The following is a 17512-nucleotide window of genomic DNA, read 5'->3' as shown; positions in this document are numbered from 1 at the left end:
AAGAGATAAACAAATTAGAGCAAGGAATGAAGAAAGTAAAGGAGGGACAAGACCAAATGAGGAAGAACATGAGGACGATAGAGCAATTAAAGGAAGAGCAGGGGGAAATTAAAAAGGGATTGGGAAACGTGAAGGAGGAGTGTGAAAAGAGACATCAAGAAATGACGAAGAGGGTGGAAAACCTGCGCCAGGAGGTAAAAGCGGAGACACAGAAGGGAATAGAGGCCGTGGGGAATGAATGTAGAGAGACATGAGGAAATAATAATGGAAATGGAGCGGAGAGCTGAAGAAAAGACAGTGGAACTGGGGAAACAAATAGAAACACACGAGAGCGACACGAAAGAGCAGTTTAGGATGACGGGGGAGGAAATATCCAAGAAAAATAAGGTGGCACAGGTAAAAGAGGAGCTCGGAAAACGATCGTTAGAGACAATAGGAAAATAATTAAACGAACTAATGGAGGGGAAAATAGAGGATATGGAGAAGAGGCTGGCGAGGTGTGTGGAGACCCAGTGTAAGAAGCAGGGTGTCCTCCTTTGGAACAGGGGGGAGGATATGCCCCCTCGAGGCGGATCGTGCCGAGGTGGGGCCGGTGTCACAGGGCGGAGTAGGAGGGTTGCCAGACGCGGGGGTGTGCATGCCAAGCTTGGGGAGGGTAGAGGCTGCGGGGTCTTTTGGCCTAATGCAGGCACCCAGTATGACTGTTCCGGTGGGTGTGCAGAGTGCGAGTCCAATGGCTTGGGAGAGTAAGCGGGATGACGCGGGGCACAGCCAGACACAGACAGGGGTGGTAGAGTCCCCGGGCAAATGGCTCAGTCCCTGCGGGAGTGAGGCGCTGTTGATATCTGGGAGATACACCCCTCCAGGAGTCCCTCGGGAACTGGAGGGGGGGACCTCAAAAGGACCAAGGGTGTCGCTACCCCCGTACGATGGCAAGACGGACTTGAGGGCATATATGGCCCAGTTCCAGTGTGTGGCCAGAGGCAATGGCTGGAACGAGGTGCAGGGTGTGGCACAGCTCATGCGGCCCTGCGTGGCGCAGCCTTGGAAGTCCTGACCACGGTACCCAGCGAAGGGGTGACCCTGGAGGACCTCCATTCGGCCCTAAAAAAACCGATTTGGCATGGGCCAGCAGAGCGAGCTTGTTAAAGCTCAGCTCAATGGGCACAAACGACGCTCCCAGGAACCACTGGGAGAATTGGCACACGACATTCGCCGCTTGGTGGGGATTGCGCACACCAACATGCCACCGGAGTACCGGCAGGAGATTGCCCTGGACCATTTTCTCTGAGCGATAGGGGGCACCAATGTCGGGGCAATGCTGACCATATGGCGCCCGGCGAACCTCCAGAAGGCGGCTGATAATGCCGCCTGCTGGGAGGCAGCCAGAGGGTCGTTTGGAGGGGCCGGGCAGCATGCGGTAGCAGTCCGGCAGATGGGCCCCTTGAACGACGGTGCGATGGAAACCAGAGTGGGGACCATGGGCGACCGGGCAAACATTGAGAAAATGGTCCAGAATGCGGTTGATAACCGGTTGGCAAGATCTGGACCGAGGCGGTCGGGCCCCGGGGGGGCGAGGGATGGCCCATTAGGGAGTACCCCAATTCGGAACGAAGGGGGGTATAATTCGGCCTACCGGAGGCAAACACCTTACCAGAGGAGGTGTTATAATTGTGGCGGGAGGGACCACCTGCGGCGGGAGTGTAACGCCCTGCGCAGGGAAAGGCCCCCGCGAAGGGAAGAGCCACGGCCCCCCAGACCACCAACTCCGCCCCGGGCCGATAGGGATAGCCAGGCCCAACCATCACCCCCCGCCCCCACCAGTCACAGGGAAACTAAAAAGCGCCGAACATGTAGGGCCGTGTTCGGCAGACTCAGACGGAGAAGAGCCCTCAGAACTGCGACAGGTCATCAATTGTGGCCAAATTGGCAATGGCAGCTTGACAATTTGGTGCAAAATTGCCGGCGTAGGGGTAGGCGCCGTTGTGGACACAGGAGCAAGCGCCACGATCATCAGCCCTGTGGTCCTTGATTCGAGTGCAGACGGTTGGGATGAGATCCACCATCTGCAAAACCATAGTTTGCAGCTGGCTACCGGGGCAACGGCCCCCATCATAGGATGTGGTTTCGTGCCCTTTAAATCGGGCACTGTAAAAACGAGGATAGAGGTTTGGGTGGCGAAGGAGTGCGACCCATGTCTAATAGGGTTGGATGTGCTAACTGCCGGTGGTTGTAAAAATCGACTTGGGCCGGGGGGTCATGCAGTTGGGTGGTGAGGAATTGCCGTTGGGGGGTGTGAGCACGGATGAGAGAGTGGAGCTGGAGGCTCCTGACTCCGTGGTCATTCCCCCGGGTGCCGAAGCGGTTGTCCCGGCCCGGTGGCGAGCGCACCCAACGTGGCAGGGCTCCTGCGGCCTGGCGGAACTACCGGCAGGGCAATCAACCCCGGGTTTAGTCATGGGCCGCACCCTGGTAAATACTGACGGGCCTATTGTGCCCATTCGGGTAATAAACGTTAGCACGGAACCACGCACTATCAGGCGGGGCACGAAGGTGGCAGATTGCACCCCAGTGATAGAGGTCGCGGAGCTGAGTGACGATAACGTCGAGCCGGACCGGCCCAAGAGGGAGTCTCCAGATTTAATTAGGAATTGGTCCGGTCCCATTTGCGAGATGGTAAATCGGAGTAGTGTAGATTTGGAGGATGCCCAGCGGGAAGCCTTATACAAACTGGTTGACCGACACATGGGGATCTTCTCCTTGTCACACGAGGATATTGGACGTACGGGCCTGGTGCAACATCAGATCCACACCGATGGGGCCCGGCCTGTCTGTCAGCCTGCTCGAAGGCTCCCATGGAGCAAGGGAGAGGAGGCTGATGAACAGGTTGAAAAGATGCTCAATGCAGGTGTCATTGAGCCCTCGGGAAGTCCTTGGATGTCACTGGTTGTGCTGGTCAAAAAGAAGGATGAGACCACGCGTTTCTGCGAGGACTATCGCCAGCTGAACAACGTGACACTCAAAGACTCCTATCCCCTGCCTAGAATTGACGATACCCTCGACGCCGTTTCAGGCTCTAAATGGTTCTCAACCTTGGACCTCAAGAGTGGGTATTGGCAGGTGGCGATGGATAAGACGGGGAAGGAGAAAACGGCATTTTCCACAGGGAAGGGACTGTATCAGTTCACTGTGATGCCGTTCGGTTTGTCACGCCCCCGCCACCTTTGAGAGACTGATGGAGCGTGTACTGGGCGGCATGCCATGGCAATCATGCCTGGTGTATCTGGATGACGTCCTCGTACACGCGAGAACATTTACCCAGGAAATAACCAATTTGGACCAGGTGTTTGGGCGCCTCAGGCAGGCAGGGCTAAAGTTGAGCCTGGAGAAATGCACTTTGTTCGCGACAGAGGTGGTCTATCTCAGACACGTGATAGGCCGCGAAGGGGTGAAGACCGACCCAGGAAAAATTACCGCGGTAGAGCAGTGGCCCGTACCGACCACTGTTAAACAGGTACGGGGTTTTGTAGGTCTTTGCTCCTACTACCGGCGATTCGTGGCAAATTTTGCGGAGATAGCCAGACCCCTTCACCGATTAACAGAGAAGGGGTCGAGATTCAATTGGACAGAGGAATGCCAGGAGGCCTTCCTCAAATTAAAGGGGTGTTTGACATCCACACCCGTTTTAGCGTACCCCACCGATGACGGGATGTATACCCTGGACACGGATGCAAGCCAGGAAGGATTGGGAGCAGTCTTGTCTCACACACAGGGGGGCGTGGAAAGAGTGATCACGTATTATAGTCGGGCCATGAGTAGGCCCGAACGAAATTATTGCGTTACTCGTAAGGAGCTATTGGCTATGCTGTCTGCCGTGAGCCATTTCCACCTGTACTTGTACGGGAGGAAATTTTTGGTTCGAACTGACCATTCCTCCTTGCAATGGCTCTTACGGTTCAAGGAACCGGAAGGCCAGATTGCAAGGTGGTTGGAAAAGTTGCAGCAGTACGATTTCAGTGTGGCCCATAGAGCCGGTAAGGCTCATGGGAATGCCGATGCACTCTCTCGACGCCCCTGTCTGAGAGGGACCAATTGGCAGACACCTCCCCGAAACTCCCAGCCCGTGCGGCCCGGGTGGTAGGCCCAACTTTGCCACTAACCACGGGGGAGGAATTTGGCGATTTGGCGTGGAGCACGGCCCAGCGGGAAGACCCCGTGATAGGGCCAGTGTACAAATGGGTCCAGGAAAACAGGAGGCCCAGTGGGGAGGAGATCGCCCCACTCGGAGTGTGAACAAAAGCATACTGGGCTCAGTGGAGGACCCTAGAAATGAGGGACAACATCTTATATCGCAAGTGGGTGGAGATTCCTTCAGAACAAACTTCTTGGCTGGTGATAGTCCCTGATGGGTTTAAGACCCAAATTTTGAAACAGGTGCAAGGTACCCGCGCCGGCGGCCATTTGGGCATGACCAAAACAAAATCTCGGGTCTGCCGGCGGTTCTATTGGGTTAACATGGGGCGCGATGTAGAGAACTGGTGTCGAGCATGCGACGCCTGTACTGCCAAAAAGGGACCGCCACGGAGGATGAGGGCCCCACTGCAACTACATCAGGTTGTGGCCCCCCTTAAGCGAGTGGCAATGGACATTCTAGGACCACTGCCCCCCACTCGCCAAGGTAATAAGTACATCCTCGTGATTATGGACTATTTCACCAAATGGCCAGAGGCCTTTGACCTTCCCAGCCAGGAAGCAGGGGTTGTGGCCAAGGCCTTCGTAGAAGGATTTACATGCCGGTATGGGATTCCGCAGGAGCTGCACACGGACCAGGGACGAAATTTTGAAAGCGAATTGTTAAAAGAGGTGCGCAGACACCTGGAAATTCGAAAAACACGAACAACGCCCCTGAGACCACAGTCTGATAGCATGGTGGAGAGGTTCAACAGGACCCTAGTCCAACAATTGGCCCTCTTCACCGCCACTAACCAGAAGGACTGGGACGAACATCTCCCGTACCTCCTGATGGCCTATCGCGCATCCCAGCACGGGTCTACCGCTTGTAGTCCGGCGCTGTTGATGTATGGGCAGGAGCTGAGAAGCCCCGTCGATTTGTTGTGCGGTCCGACGCCTGAGCGTCTTAATAGGCCTCCGGGGGAGGGCTATGCCCGTCGGTTGGAGGAAGGCATGGAGAAGGTCCATGCCTTCGCAAGCCACCAGCTCCAACAGGCGGGCATAAAGATGAAGCGCAGGTCCGACCACCGGAGCCAGGTGAGCGATTACCCACCGGGGGCGAAGATTTGGTTCTTCAACCCCCGGCGGAGGAAGGGCAGATGCCCAAAGCTCACCTCACCTTGGCAGGGCCCGGGGGTCGTCCTGGCGCAAATCAGTGACGTGGTCCTGAAAATTAAAACGGGACCACGGGCCCTTCCCCGGATCGTCCACGCGGACCGCCTGAGACTTTACAAGGACGACCTTACGCCCTCTTGGACATGTCTTTCCGGAGGAGTCTGTGCTGGAACAGCCGCTCCCGCAGAGGCGCAAGGCTCGCAGAGCCTTGCAACGAGTCCACGAGCTCAGTAGGGAGAGATGAAATCCCCCCTGCGAACAGAGGATTTTGAGGACAGTGACAGACTTTGAGTGTGTAGAGGGGACGTAGCTTAGCTACGTCATGTTAAATGGAACGTGCTGTAGAGTAAGGGACGACGTGGGAGCACGAGTTAGTTCGGGGATGTAGTGAGCAGGATGGCAGAAATCAGCAATGTAGGAGTTGAGAAGTGTGGAAAAAGAGACAGGTTGAGCGAGTGAGGCCAGCGGGTCAGAGTGAATGGAGTGATTGTGGAATGCATGGTGCGATGAGTGATTGGGGGGAGGAGTGATTCCCGCCCAAGGGACCCCGGGGTCAATGTAATGCAAGTTAGTCAGGTCAGGTCAGGTCAGGTATGGGAGCATGTGCCAGAACAGCGCGTCGCTGCGTCCACTTTCCGCCGGTACTCCAGGGGCCTCCGTCTGGCCATCCCCCAGGCAGATGCCAGGCCCATCCCCATCTCCTTGAGATGATGGTCAACCTGCTGCAACCATGAGGCACGTGGTCGGCCCACTGGCCTCCTCCACTCATGAGACTCCCTCGCTGAGAGAATCTGGTGAGCAGGATCAGCGTCAGGAAAACGAGCCACATGTCCATACAGCCGCAGCTGACGCTCACGGACCATGCAGGTAACAAATCTCATCCGAGTCTCTCTCAGCAACCGCTCGTTGGACACAAAATCCGACCAGCGATAGCCAAGGATTCTCCGAAGAGACCTGGTACCAAAGGAATTAAGTCTCCGTCTCAGATCCTTGGTCAAAGTCCAAGTCTCGCACCCATAGAGCAAGACTGGAAGTACCAAGGACCTGAAGACTCGGACTTTCGTCCTCCCGCACAGGTACCGGCAGCGCCACACTCCATGATCCAGTGAATCCATGACTCCCCAGGCCCGACCCAGACGTCTATTGACCTCCGGCTCACAACTTGCGGAGACATGAATATCACTGCCAAGGTAAGTGAATCTATCCATGACCTCAACATCCTCACCACAAACAGACACAGACAGGACAGCAGCATCCAAGATGTCACCGAAAGCCTGGATCTTAGTTTTGACCCAAGAAATCCGTAATCCCAACGGCTCCGACTCCTCATTCAGCACCTCGAGGGCCCCCAAGAGGATGTCTAAAGTCTCCGCAAAGATGACTGCATCATCTGCAAAATCAAGGTCCGAGATCTTGACATTGCCAAACGATGCACCGCAACTTGATCTCTCCGACATCCTCCCAAAAATCCAGTCCATACAAGTGCTGAAAAGTGTGGGGGCAAGTACACATCCCTGACGAACTCCAGTAACAACTGGAAATAAGTCAGAGATGGTACCACCACACTTCACAGCACTCTCAGTACCAGAGTAAAGTTCAGACATCAGATCGATCAGTTTCGGTGGCACCCCACGAAGACCAAGAATCCTCCAGAGGACATCCCGATTCACTGAATCGAACGCTTTACAGAGATCAACATAGGCTGCAAGCAGCCCCTGCCGAAACTCTCGTCTGCGTTCGGTGAGGACACGAAGTGCAAGGATACGGTCAATCGTTGACCTCTTTGGTGTAAAGCCTGACTGCTCTGGACGCTGGTGCTCAAGCAGATGGTGGCGAACCCTATCAAGAATTATCCGAGCAAAGACCTTGCCCGGCACTGAGAGCAGCGTCACCCCTCGGTAGTTGTTGCAGTCTTGGCGATCACCCTTCCCTTTCCAGAGAGGGACAACAAGGCCCCTCTTCCAGTCAGTTGGGATGATGCCTGTGTTCCAGGCAGAGCACAAAACTGCATGCAACGACACGAGTGCAGCATTTCCACCAGCCTTGAGAAGTTCAGCATGGATGCCACAGATCCCTGGAGCTTTGCCCCGTTTCAACTGGTTCACCGCAGCCCATTTTTCCACAAGCGATGGTGGACCACAGTTGATTCGAGGGTCAGCAACAGGGATTGTAACACCCTTGACGTCCAACTCGACAGCTGGGGGATCAGCCTGGTACAACCGCTCAAAGTAACCGGCCCAGCGGGCCTTCACTTCAGACTCCTCTGTCAAGAGCCTACCACTCTCTGCTCGAACTGCAGTGCTCCGAGGGATGGGCTTGGATGAACGTAATGCGCGAATTCCCCTGTAAGCGGGACGAGAATCACCTGTCCACAGGTGATGCTCTACCCCCTCACAGATTCCTCGCACATAGGCCTCCTTGTCCACCCTCAGTGCACGTACAGTTTTACGCCTCAGCTCCCTGAACAGCTCAGCTCTGCCATTCAGCCTGGCCCTGCGACTCTGGTCAATGGTATCCAGTGTCCCTTGAGAGACAAAATTCTTCTTTGCCCTGCGGTGAACTCCAAGGCATCCACCGGCAACATCAAGGACGGTGGTCTTGAAGGTGCTCCACAACTCTTCAGGACCCCACAAAGCACCCAGACCCCCCAAGTGTCCACTCAGCCTGTTCGCAAACTCCTCAGCTACTCTCTCATCCCTGAGCTTGGCAACATCCAGCCTAGGCTGTGATGGTACCATTCTCCAGGATTTAAGCTGCAGCTTTAGAGTTGCTACAACAAGCCTGTGGTCAGTATTGAGGAACTGAGCACTCCGGTAGACCCTGCAGTTCTGGATCATCCTCCAACGACCGTCAATGAGGACATGGTCAATCTCCTTTGCCACACCGCCAGCGTTGGAATACCAAGTCTAGCGATGAGCTTGTGGGCGCTGAAACCATGAACCAGCCACCCTAAGTCCATGACTTCTTGCAAAGTCAAGGAACTTAGTGCTATTCTGGTTCATAGTTCCTGACCCATGGGGACCAACACACACACCTCATAACCATCCCTATCAGTTCCAGTCGATGCATTGAAATCCCCCAAGACTAGAAGTGTATCTCGTCTGGGGCACTGATCAACCACAGACTCGAGTGTGGTGTAGAATGCGTCCTTCACGGTGAGATCACTCGCCTCAGTCGGAGCATAAACAGAGACCAGGGAAATGACACCTAAGGAGTGACGAATCCTTAATCTCATAATACGCTCGTTGACCGGTGTTACCTCAATTATCATTGGGGTCAGCTTATTGGACACAGCTACAGCAACTCCTTGGGTATGGTAACCATCAGAGCGACCAGACCAATAGTAGGTGTAACCACCCACCATTATCTCGCCGCAATCCGGTCTCCGAACCTCAGAGAGAGCTGCAATCACGATGTCCAAACGCTTGAGCTCAGATGATAACAGAGACAGGTGATCATCCTCTCTTAGTTAGTTAGTGGGTTAGCCAGTTAGTGGGTTAGTGAAATTGAAAAATGGAGGTCGTTTTGCTGTTGGTGGGAATGTAGGCTCGAAACCCGCTTGGAGGGGTGCAGCAGCCCTGTTGACGGGCTGGGAGCGTGGCTACGAACGGTGAGTATCGCTGAGTGGGTACCCCGGGCACCGGGCTCGTCGGCCGCGGTAGGCCAAGGGCCCATGGGGGGCCGGGATAGCGTAGTGGGCACGGGTGCGCCCGCATGATGCGTGGGCCTGGGGTGCCATTGGCCGCGTGGGCAGTGTCGTGGGTCACGTGAGCGTTTCAGGGGAGTCGCCAGGGAGGGCACTCCCCGGTATTTGGGGAGCTGGTGGGCTCGGAGGCAGTGTAGTGCCCGGGGGTGCCATTGTTGGGGAATCGGCAGAGGGAAGTTCCTGCCGAGGGAGCCACGCGTCCCAGCCATGATGCCGTGTGAGGGCACGGGAAGAAAATTGGGGGGCAAGGCCCAAAATTGTGAGGACACCAACACAGGCGACGGGAATCCTGGTTGCTAGAACCGATAGTTTAAGCGAGAGGCGCTTGTTGAAAGCTCCGGGGTAGTTTAAAGAATAAATGTTAGGGTAGATTAGGAAGTGTACCCCTCCGCACCATCCATCCCTTCGCTCTCGTTGTGGGCCGCTGGACCCACTTTGGGTTAGATCGCTGAAATCTGAGGAGGCCATTCTAAGGCTTTATTGTGCCTCGACACAGGATGCTAGCTCTCCCTCATTCCCCTCCAGGAAGGGAACGTAGGGGTTGGGAGTAGGCAAGGAGATGATGGGTTAGCAAAACAGAGACATAAAGGGGGTTAGGAGATGAAATTATAGTAGGAGAAGTGAAAATAAAAATAAAAAGAAAAAAAATAAGTTGGGGCTAAATTGATCTTTGACAGATTAATGGAGTGGGTATGGACAGAGACAGGCAAAGGCGATAGGTTGGGGGGGGAGACAGTAGGTAGGTCCGAGCCCGCCTTCCGAGTGGCCAGCACCACCGCACTCCCTCCAGACCTGATGGAACCACACCAGAGGCCGGCCAGCTTCACCTGTCGGCCTGTTGTGCTGCAGCCGCCTGTTCTGCATGGACTTGCCTTGCCATGCCTCGTTTGCCTGCCTCTATATCAAGGCAAGGTGCCGGCAACATAGTCTGTCGGCTGTGTTTGCTGCAAGGCCTGTGCCGGTCGATCGTCTGCCGGCTGTTTTTGCTGCAAGGCCTGTGCTGGCCACTTCGTCTGCCGGCTGTTTATGCTTCAAGGCCTGTGCCGGTCACGCAAATTGCAGGGACTGCCCTGTAGGCAGCTGCAACACGGGACTGCACCAGCGGCCCGTGCACCGGTTGTTTGTTCACTGCATTCATTTTAAGAAGGGGGAAGGCCTTTGACTGTGCTTAATCAGCCTGGCCCCCTGCTTGTGACTGTTGTTTCTCTTAGCAGAGTCCATAGATCCTGGGCCATGGTTAGTGTAAATTTTGTAAGTTTAGTTGTTAAGTTGTGTATTGTATATGAGTGCGCCCCCGGCATGCAAGTCTTAGCGCCGGCAATTTATTTAAGTCGTCTGTATGAGTGGGTTTATTTAGTTAGTTACACAGCCCGTAGGTTATTTATTTTGGGGACACGAATACACTGAATGTCGCACTAAGGGATCCGAAGGTAAAACGTATTTGGGGAAAACTTACACATGATGGCACACGAAAATTCAGCGACTCGGGACGAGTCTGTAAAAAGGGGAGGGGGTAGTGTTACGGCTGTGGAAATTCGCAGACCACCATAAAGGGTCCTCAGATCAGTTATGACGATAAGTAATTGTGTAGTTAAATTTCCCCACCATTGTTTAGAGGGGATTTCCGTGTTCACCGGGCTGCGATCCTTTGAGTTAGCCATTTTTCTTTTCTCTGTCATTATTTTGGACCAATCATACCCCACCAACATCATTCCCAAACAACTACAACTCAAACACCACCACCTTCGCCTCTTTTCCTCCACAACTCCATCCCGCAAACATCGCTTCACCGCCATTCTCAAACGACGCCCGCCAACAACCAAACTCCCACCACCTCCACCTTTCTACCACACATCGTGTCATGGGCTGTGAATGCGTTTCTTTCGCCTCAAAAAGCGGATCAGGAATGGTTCACACCCCCTTTTCATCCGCTCAATGGCTGAGCATCGGGTGGTGTGGCCCCGCCTCCGAACCCGCTGTGATCCAGAAATTTGCATAGACGCCCCTCCCCCGGGTTATATAGGCGCGAGCATGGCACAGCTCATGGCAGAAAGGTCAAGTCTGGAGGGTCTGGAGAGCGCAGAAAAGGTGGCAGTCTGGAGGGTCTGGAGAGCGCGGAAAAGTGGGAGCAGTGGAGTGGCAGCAGCAGTGTCGGCTTGGCAGTCAAGTCTGCTGTGTCGGCGGGGAAGTCGAGTCGGGAGACGGAGCTCGAAGCCGACGGGAAAGGCAGATGGGGAGCGCCGGAGAGAGCTCGCCAACCACGCCAGGGGCACGAAGCCAGGCGCAGCTACGCTGACATCGCGGATTGCCCGCCATCGCGCCACGAGGGCGCGGGTAAGACCCTTCGGTCTCGTGGACCTGGCCGCTCCTCCAGGTTCCACGTGCATTAGGCCCACGGGCCCAGTCTGACTCCCTTGTCTATGAGGGGGTCTTTTCTTGCTTTTTCTTTGAATGCGTGTTGTGGCACCGTGTCTTGTAAAGTTGAAACTGTGTAAGTGCATGTAAATAAACATTGCTTTATTCGGTTGTAACTCTTGCTTGTAAATTGCATTCTTACTGTATGGCTGTGAATACGTGCTTGCCTTGTCCGAGTGTGTAATAAATGTACTTGTCGAACTGTTCCCAGTTTCGTTGCGTCCTTTCCTTTGTTTGAAAGTTCCGGAAGGAATTGGTAGAAGGGTGTAAGCACCCGGTAAATAATCACGTCCGTCGGGGCCAGCGATAACACCGCTCGGTTATCACTGAAGCACGGAACGGACCGTTTAGGGGTTAGTGTCCTCGGCCAGCCAGCGGCGAGGTATGATCGCCCGGTTAACTACCCGTGCAGGTACTTAGGTAGGTTGAGTTTGCCAAACAACCCTATCCTGCGTGGGTGGCCGATTGGCACGATTGTGGTGTCGTCGAAAGACCCACCCGTGACTAGCTCCTGGCGGTAGTTCCAAGGAGGGTCACGACTGAATTGTCCGTTCCGGTGGGCGACATGGTCGCGATTCGAGTTACGTGGCCGATCGCACGCCGGGCGGACCGAAATTCGTAACAATATGTTCGGCTACTAGTGTGCCAAATTTGCTGCTTTCCTCACAAAATGCACAATTGTTATGCTTAGTTGCCCTACTATCTTTCAAGTTTAAAATTCAATTCAATAAAATAAAAGGATATACCAAAAACAACAACATAAAGCAATAATGAGAACTCACTTTCTGTACTTTGGCTGGTCGCTTACAAACCTTCTTCATTAGGCTCCTCCCTTCAGATGGACTTTCAGGCACATCTCCGGGAGTGCTGCGTTTCCTTCGTCGAGACTGCTGAGCCGCCGCTGCGGCCTTTTCTGTGGGCCTTGTTGTGCGTGTTGAACGACGGAGATTCCATCTCATTCCAACACAAACTCCATCAAAATCTTCCTTCCCCTCTGCTGCTACACTTTCAGAGGATGCCAACTTCTTTTGCTCACCTTCATGCAACAATTCCCCTGCAGTCTCGACCAATTTCTCATCATTATCTCTCGATTGTTTCTCATGGTCAGTATCATTTTGTTTACTCTTTGCGGAACCATTATCAAGGATGTCACCCAATGTTTCCTCTCTCATCTCTAATGGCAAGCTGTCATTATTCTCCTTTTCCTTTGGCATTGGCAGCATGTGTTCTCCCTCTTCATTCCTATTTTTTTCTTCCATCATACTTTTAGCTAGATGGGTCTCTTCATTTTGAATACTTCTACCTTCGTCAATGCCACTGTGGTTGTCAGCTTTGTTTTCCAGAAATGTCACTTCCTCAAACTTCTGTTTGCTTGCTTCCACTACAGTTCTGTTTTCATCCTCAACTACTGAACATTTTTTAATCACATGGTGTCCAATATATTTTGGTGTCCCACTTCCACCTTTCCTTCTCTCCTTAACAATCATAAAAGGTTTTTCTGCTTCATCCCCCTTGGTGCATTTTCGAAGTCCTTGTTTTTCTTCATTATGCATCACTGACCTTTTCTCAACTTCTCCTGTAGAACATGAGATGTTGTTTTCATCATCTCGATCCTCATCTTCATCAACAACCTTCCTCTCTGGCTGAACATCACTGTCAATCACCTTCTCTGATTTTCCCTCTTTGCTCCGTATCACTCTTCCAGTTTCACTCAGAAAGTCCTTGCCATCTTTCGTTCCTTCAAAACATTTCTTCTGCAAAATTTTCACCTTGGTCAACATTTTGGCTTTTCCCACAATCGCCAACTCTTTATTTGACTCTTGTCTCTCAATTTTGCCTATATCCTTTTGCTGAATTCTTTGTTCTTCTGCTCCCAATATTTTCCATCTTTCCTCACCAATCTCTGCATGATCACATCCACCTATCTGCTCTTGGACCTTTCCCACTTTCTTTTCAACACTCACTCCCATCATCACCTTTCCTTCAGCATTACCTTCCATATCTGTTTGTAAGATTTCTTTTTGTTGCCTTGAAATACAGTTCTCCACCTTCTTTAAAGAGCAAGATGCATCTTCACTCAAATCAGTTTCCTTTATCAACTTCTCTTCGAGTTTGCTCTGTTGAAAGCCGTCAGAGAAAGCAATTTCTTGCATTGCCTCTTTTTGATTCCTCACAAGCACTGCACTCTCAGTCTCAATACCAACACCTTCCCTGACATTCAGCAGATGTACGCCTTCCCTTTGATCCTTCAATTCAATACGAAGGCAGAAGTTACCTTCCCTCCTACTATAGTTTTGTTTTCCTGTTTTCTCAACAAGAAGCACATTTTTGCATCCATCACCATCTTCACTACCTCGCTCTGTATCAAGAGAGCAATCACCTTTATTGCTGCTTTCCCCAAATCCCCTTTCTCCAAGGATTTCATTTTGATCCATACCTGTGATGCATGCAGCACGATGAGCTTTGGTAACATTTTCAGCAACTGAAGCTTTTCTTTCAACTCCTTTCGGAGGAAGTATTTTTTCTATTCCCATCTGCAATCGATCATACTTCAACGTCAAATCATGTGCTACCTGCTCACTCTCCTTCATTACCTGTTTTTCCAAATCAGGTGAAGCAACAACAGACTGTTCATCAGTAGAAGAGAATTTAGGATCAGACATCATTGCTCGCTTTTCAGCACTCTGATGATCTGACTCTTTAACAATTCTGTGCCCCCTCTCCTCATACGTCACAGCCTCACTACCATTTGCTAGCCCTGTGATTACCTGCTGAGCAGGAACCGTTTCCAAACATCCTGCTTCAGAAGTCACCGAGTAGCCATTAGCCTGCCAGTCTAGTCCAACAAGTTTTCCATCTCCAACGTTTTGCCCAATATCAAGTTCTCCACAGTCATTTCCACCATTGCTCCAACGTAGTACTGTTGACCGCAATTTGTCTACCTCAAGTTCCTTTCCATTGCTCTGTCCTCTATCACTCATTTTTGATTCAGGATGTCCATTACCTACTGGCATAGCCTTTTTGAGGAATTCCACATTAATTTTGCCATCTCCCCGTAAAATGTCTGAGTGAAGCAAACTTTTATCATCTTCTGTAACAATTGGGTCTATCTCATGCAAATTGCCCAACATCTTCTCTTTCACATTTGTGCCAAAGATGGTTGAAGTCTGGTTATCTATAACAGAATGTGGGGTGAATGATGTTACCTCAATTCCTGCAGAACAACTTTTCGATTTCTGTCCTTTCAGATCTTTTTCCAGCTTCTCCACATCATTTTCTCGAGTTTTGACCTCAAAGTCCTTCACGGGATCCTTTACTCCCACGTTCCTGTCCAAATAACCCTTTATTTGGAGCTCTTTAATCTCACTTTTTAAGCCAAGTGAAACGGCAGTATGGATATCTGGGACCGACAACCTCCCAAATGGTGGTTCCCTCTCACACGAACACTCACCTTCCTTTCCCGTCACACACTCCTTTGCAAACTCCAAAGCACATCCTTCAAGTGCAATATTGTTCCCACAAGCCAATTCTCCACCAGGTGCTTCACACCTTACATCAGACTTCGAAATACAAGTTTCCTTTGCAATGGAAGCTTTGTCCCTGCTTAAAATGGTAGCATCTAGCAATGGGAGCCTATCCTCCTGTTCTGCAACAGTTGTCAAATTTCCATACTGGTTGGCATTGTCATTTTGAAGAACTGCAGCAGAGATAGAATATACTTCATTTCCCCATGTTGCCTTTCCTACTCCATCACGAGGCTCCACACAGCTAGTGGAAGATAAAAATGGCGTAGAACTCCAAGGCACGCCTTTCAGGTCTCGTTTCTTCATGGGTAATTTGGCCTGTTTAGCAGCATGTGTAGAAAGGCAGCCACCTGACACACTTTCCACTGCCCCACTTCGCTCCAAATTCTTCCCTTCCTCTTCAATACACGGTAGTTGGGGTGCCAAAGTTTTTTCCAAAACAGCCATTTCAGTCACAGATAAAATGGACTTCACTTCTGCCTTTACTGAAATTGTTGTTTCTGCAGGAACCAGGTTGCTGTCCATTTCCAAATTGACTGGAAGGATACTTTTAAACTTCTTTTCTTCACTTTTGAACTTCATATCCTCACTTTCATCAGATTCTTTCTTAATTTCAATGTTACAAATTGTTTGAACCTTTTTAACTTCCTCATCTTCCTCTGTTTCTTCTTCTTCTTCTTCTTCTTCTTCTTCTTTCTTAATGATAGCATCACTGCTATCATCCTTCTTTTCAGGTCCTTGGAACTGCTGGGGAATATCTGGAATACATATGCAAAATGAATTTCATGACTCTTCATCATGCCATTGACCAGAAAGTAATTATTGAAGAAGTACACTTCCTACTAAACCAGTTCACTCACTTGGTGATTCACTCTCAAATAAGGATCAAAACAATCATTTTAAAACTCTGTAATGAAAATTATAAAGCATCAATAAGCAAAATAAAAACAAACTCAAAAAAAATAACAACATAAGGCAATTAGTCCATGAGGCCGACCACTTTGTCGGTACCAAATTAGTGCCCGGTTGTGTTTGGTATCATTGGAAAGCTTATGACCTCTATGTTGTGGAAATGCATGATAGCAAGCAAAACAGCGTAGCTGAAGCATTTAATTAGCCAAATTCAAAATGACCGACGCTGAATTGCTGTTGTTTTTCAATATTTGAGAAATTTTAATCCACATGGCAGAATATGCATATGTAGCTGCATATTTCATTACTTGAAATAGATAAAGTAAATTGAAACTCTTTCAAAATGTAAAATCCAACATTCCACAAATACAAAAAGTGTCATAACTTTGGAAATAGTCCACATAAAGGAGTGATTTTGTTGTCTACATATATGTTTTCATATATATGAGGATTCCATTAAAACCATACTTGATGTAATCAAACCCTTCCTTGTCATGCAGCAAAACAAGTGGAATACATCAAATTGAAAAAGCGATACTAGTGTCTTGTGTTATGTTTTAAGAATATTAAGTATAGGTGTTAGTATTCAGTGGCTGATCCATCTATTGATCAAATTTGATACTCAATACGCCTACCTTGACTCGGCCATCACTTGTCTGGTAATCTATACAGGGAATTCCTTACAGTTTGTAGTGCAAGTGATGATTCACTCCATCGTTTTGAGTTGTGGCCTTATCCCTGAACATTTTAAAAATATTGTACTGGTGGTAGATAGAAATAGATTATGTGTTTTTCTGACATATCTTATCATATTATAGCATATATTCAAAATCGTTCATTCCTTCGTCTGTCTGTCGGCTTGAAATGCAAAAATCTGTACTGTTGCAATGCACTTTTTTGCTTCATGTAGTAATTTGAGACTGCACTCATGCAATAAGTTGCGTTTGTTTTCATTATAACAAATGATTGTTGTTGCTTTATTTCGGGTATCCCAATCAAGCATAAAGAATAATAGCCATGCAATCCTCTAACAGTGGTGAAGGGCCCTCACAGACCGCTTTTCAAACAGATTCACCCCCAAGCAAAAGATCTAAACCTTTTTGTGTTATCCATTATCCAGAGGAAGATTCCCAAGCTCCGCTCACTTCACCAAAAGATGTTTCATCATGGCAGACATTGCTGAATGCTGCATTTGTACATCAGCATGCCCCATTGCTGGAGAAAGCTCAAAATCTATCAGAAGGACAGGTGCCTGACATAGTTTACCATAGACAGTGTCGGTCACGCTTTACATTGAAACGCGACCTTCAGCTCTTAGAAAAAACATCGAGAAAGGCGTGATGATGGTGAAACCACAGTATTTGGTAGCAGTAAACATCTTCCCAGGTCAAAGCCTTCAACAGCAAGGGTTTACGAAACAAAATGCATATTCTGTGAAAGAGAAAGGTATAAAAAAAACATCAAGCACAAGAGAATCAATTGTACAGTGCACAGAGCTGCGATGCGATAAGAGAATACGGGAGTGCGCAATGCAAAAGAGCGACCCGAAGATCTTTACAGTTGCGTCAAGAGACTTAGTTGCCGCTGAGGCACATTACCACATGCCGAA

General features: G+C 50.3%; 1 protein-coding gene across 2 annotated transcripts in view; it reads right to left on the bottom strand.

Annotated features, from left to right (window-relative positions):
• The window catches only part of LOC147023033 (uncharacterized), a 135336-nt gene that overhangs the window by 90665 nt on the left and 27159 nt on the right, over positions 1–17512 (bottom strand). For both annotated transcript variants that reach the window (XM_085888034.1, XM_085888035.1), the window contains one exon: positions 12250–15749. In XM_085888034.1, the coding sequence (XP_085744160.1) occupies positions 12250–15749 (3500 nt within the window). The remainder of the gene's footprint in view (positions 1–12249; positions 15750–17512) is intronic.

The sequence above is a fragment of the Eptatretus burgeri genome, chromosome 7 (genome assembly GCF_056783735.1).
Source record: "Eptatretus burgeri isolate ZD-2024b chromosome 7, Ebu_testis_v1, whole genome shotgun sequence".
Lineage (NCBI taxonomy): Eukaryota > Metazoa > Chordata > Myxini > Myxiniformes > Myxinidae > Eptatretus > Eptatretus burgeri.
This window is presented reverse-complemented; position numbering and strand designations above follow the sequence as displayed.